Source organism: Rosa chinensis, chromosome 6 (genome assembly GCF_002994745.2).
Source record: "Rosa chinensis cultivar Old Blush chromosome 6, RchiOBHm-V2, whole genome shotgun sequence".
In the NCBI taxonomy this organism is placed as follows: Eukaryota; Viridiplantae; Streptophyta; class Magnoliopsida; order Rosales; family Rosaceae; genus Rosa; species Rosa chinensis.
Window position 1 is genome coordinate 51,729,446 of NC_037093.1, and position 3,107 is coordinate 51,732,552.

At 34.8% G+C, this 3,107-nt stretch overlaps 1 protein-coding gene across 1 annotated transcript; it reads right to left on the minus strand.

Annotated features, from left to right (window-relative positions):
• Positions 1–511: 511 nt before the first annotated feature.
• Positions 512–2,263, minus strand: LOC112171532 (zinc finger MYM-type protein 1). Its single transcript, XM_024308702.1, has one exon. It carries the CDS (start codon positions 2,261–2,263, stop codon positions 512–514), a length of 1,752 nt encoding a protein of 583 aa, XP_024164470.1.
• Positions 2,264–3,107: the final 844 nt, after the last annotated feature.

The window sequence follows — 3,107 nt, forward strand, 5'->3', positions numbered from 1 at the left end:
TTAAAATCTGGGTCTTAGGTTCAAGTTTTATTTTTATGTTTTTTTTTTTTTTTTTGAATCAAGATTGTGATCCTTTAAATGTGTACATTACCAGTGGCAGAACCAGGATTTGATCTTGGGGGAGAGGGGGGTCCAGACATAAAGTGTCGGTCACATAACAGAATTACTATAACGTAAGTTGGAAGTAAAAAAAAAAAAAAAGGCAATAGTATAACAATAATCTAAAAATCTTATTCAATAGAATTTGTAAGCGGTAAGCCAACAATCAAGAAAAAATAAAATACAATTCCTACGAAAAAAATCCAACCCAAAGGATGAATAGAATACAATTACCCATATATCAAAACATAACTCGACATTCTTGCATGTCTCGAAAGTAATCTATTATTGAGTCGATGGTAAATTTTTCTGCAATTTCTTTCTCAATGTACATCAGTAACAAGTCTGTAAGGAAGTCATTCTCCATTCGGTTATGAAGCCTTGTTTTGACTATACGCATAGCAGAAAATGATCACTCTGTAGTTGCTGTAGACACTGGAAGAGTAATCACAAGCACAATCACTCTATAAACAAGCGGATACCTTGTTGATCTTTTAGTTCTTACTAACCACTGAGATAAATCAGAAATAGTTGAAATACTTTTGAACTCTTGATCTTTAACCACATCATACTCAAAAAATTCAAGATGTTTCTTGAGTTGCAGCTTCTCATGATCTGCAAAGTCATGTGGATAGAATTTTTCTACCAACTGACATATGGCATCAATCTTAAAACACTTGCTTATTTCAATAGGATCCAAAGCTGAACTAAGAGTAAGTAGCTCTACAGCATGCTCATTAAACCGATTACTTAATTCTTGCAATTGAGAATCTATGACAGCATAAAATATATCTACCTGGTAATAATGTTGAATTGTCCAATCATCTTGTTGGTGACGAGCTCGACCTCCTCTTCCAACATAACGAGCATTCATATCTGGGATATCTATGTTACGTGCCTCACAAAAAGAATTTACCTTAGCAAATAAAGTATCCCATCCATCATCTCTCAACTTTTGAATGAATGTTTTAGTAGAGGACACAAGACTCATGGCATTCAAAATGTCTTGAGATTGACTTTGCAAAGCTAGACAAAGTTCATTAGTATTCTCCATAATTTCTTCCATGAAGATGAAGACAAATTGATACAATGTCATTGACTCATAAGCTAAATCTGCATCTCCTGCTTGAGGACGCTTCCCTTCCTCAATTATGTTCAAAAGAACCTGACAAGTTAGGCTAAATCTTTGTCTCAAACTAGAAATAGATTTGAAGTGCGAACTCCAACGAGTATCTCTAGTACACTGCAAGGTTCCAATTTGGTTAAGTCCTCTTCCGGTCTCAAGTTCATCAATTGAAGTCAAATATGCAATCTCTTCTACTTGAGCGCTTTGAAATTCATCGTTACGCTTGCATGAAGCACCGAGAATATTGACAATAAAAGTCAATTTAGTAAAAAACTTTTGGATAGGAATAACTTCTCTCGATGCTGCTACTAAAGCCAATTGCAATCTATGTGCTAAACAATGAACATAGTAAGCATACGGACAATCCTTCAAAATCAAAGCTTGTAGCCCATTCCACTCACCTCCCATATTACTTGCACCATCGTGTCCTTGGCCTCGAATATTTTGGATATCTAAATTGTGATTTGATAAGACTGAATATATTGCCTTTTGCAATGTCGATGCCTTGGTGTCCGATACATGAACAAGTCCAAAAAAAGGCTCCCGAATAAAACCATCTTTGTCAACAAATCTCAATACTATAGCCATTTGCTCTTTCTTTGACTCATCATGAACTTCATCAACAATTATGCAAAATTTTGAATTATCAATTTCTTCCCGAATGGCCTTTTTTACTCTTACTGAAAATGCTTGTAACATTTGTTTTTGAATCTTTGGCGACGTGTAAGAAGCATTTCTTGGAGCATTCTGTAATATATCTTCAGCAACTTTTTCATTATATGAAGCCAACAATTCTAAGAGTTTCACAAAATTACCAGGATTGATTGAATCAACACTTTCATCATGACCTCTAAAAGCACAACCTTGAAATGCAAGCCATTGAACTGCTTCAATTGAAGTTTTGACTCGAAGACGGTTGTCTGCAATTTGTTTTGAAGTATAATTTTCAACAACATTCTGTATATGTTGGGGTTGCTTCATCAAGTCGTCACAGGCCCTTACAGCATTCTTATGAAAAGAGTCAGAATCTTTACCCATATGACTCAGAAAAGCACAACCCTTTCCATCTCTTACCTTCTTCCAACTTTGAAATCCCTTAATAGTGAAAACTTTGTGGCCAGAATGGCCCGTGGGCTTATTAAAAAGAAAACACGGAGACAAAAAGCTTTATCTTCAGTCGGAGAATATTCTAACCATGAAGAAAATAGTGCAAACCACGAAGATTGAAAGCTACTGTTGCGCTTTCCTTTTGGTGGATATGATGAAAGTAAAGGCTGGTATGGACCAAGTTTAATATAAGCACGTCGGACTTCATCTTGTAGATTAGGATGATATTCCCAAATTAGCGGACGTTTTCCCGGATCACTCTAGTGAATCAATCTGAATTTCATTGATTTCAGTTCTTGGAAATTTAGCACGATTTTCAGCCTCTTGAGTCTCAACATCAGACTGTGGTAAGGTAGCACTAGATTCGGCGTTTTCAGGTGTTTTTCTTTTAGTAAACCATTTATCAAGTGTCTTCTGTGTGGATGACTTTTTCATCTACAAATCAAAAAAAAAATTGCATATTAACAATGGGTATTCAAATAAAATCAATCGAACAGAAGCATAAAAAAATGGAAAAAAAATATAATACAGGGCAAAAAAAAAAACAAAAAAAAAAGAAGAAAAAGGGTATCGCACCTTTCATAATTCAGTTGCTGCAAATTAGAGAGAGAAAAATAGGTGATAGAGTAGAAAGAGGGATTTTTTTTCGATGACAGTAGAAAGAGGGATTGCAAGCCCCACCTTATATAGATAGCTGTCAGAATCCTAATCATACAAGAATACTTATTTATTACTATATTGATTTTCTTCTCTTATTTTATTAGTTCTTTATAAA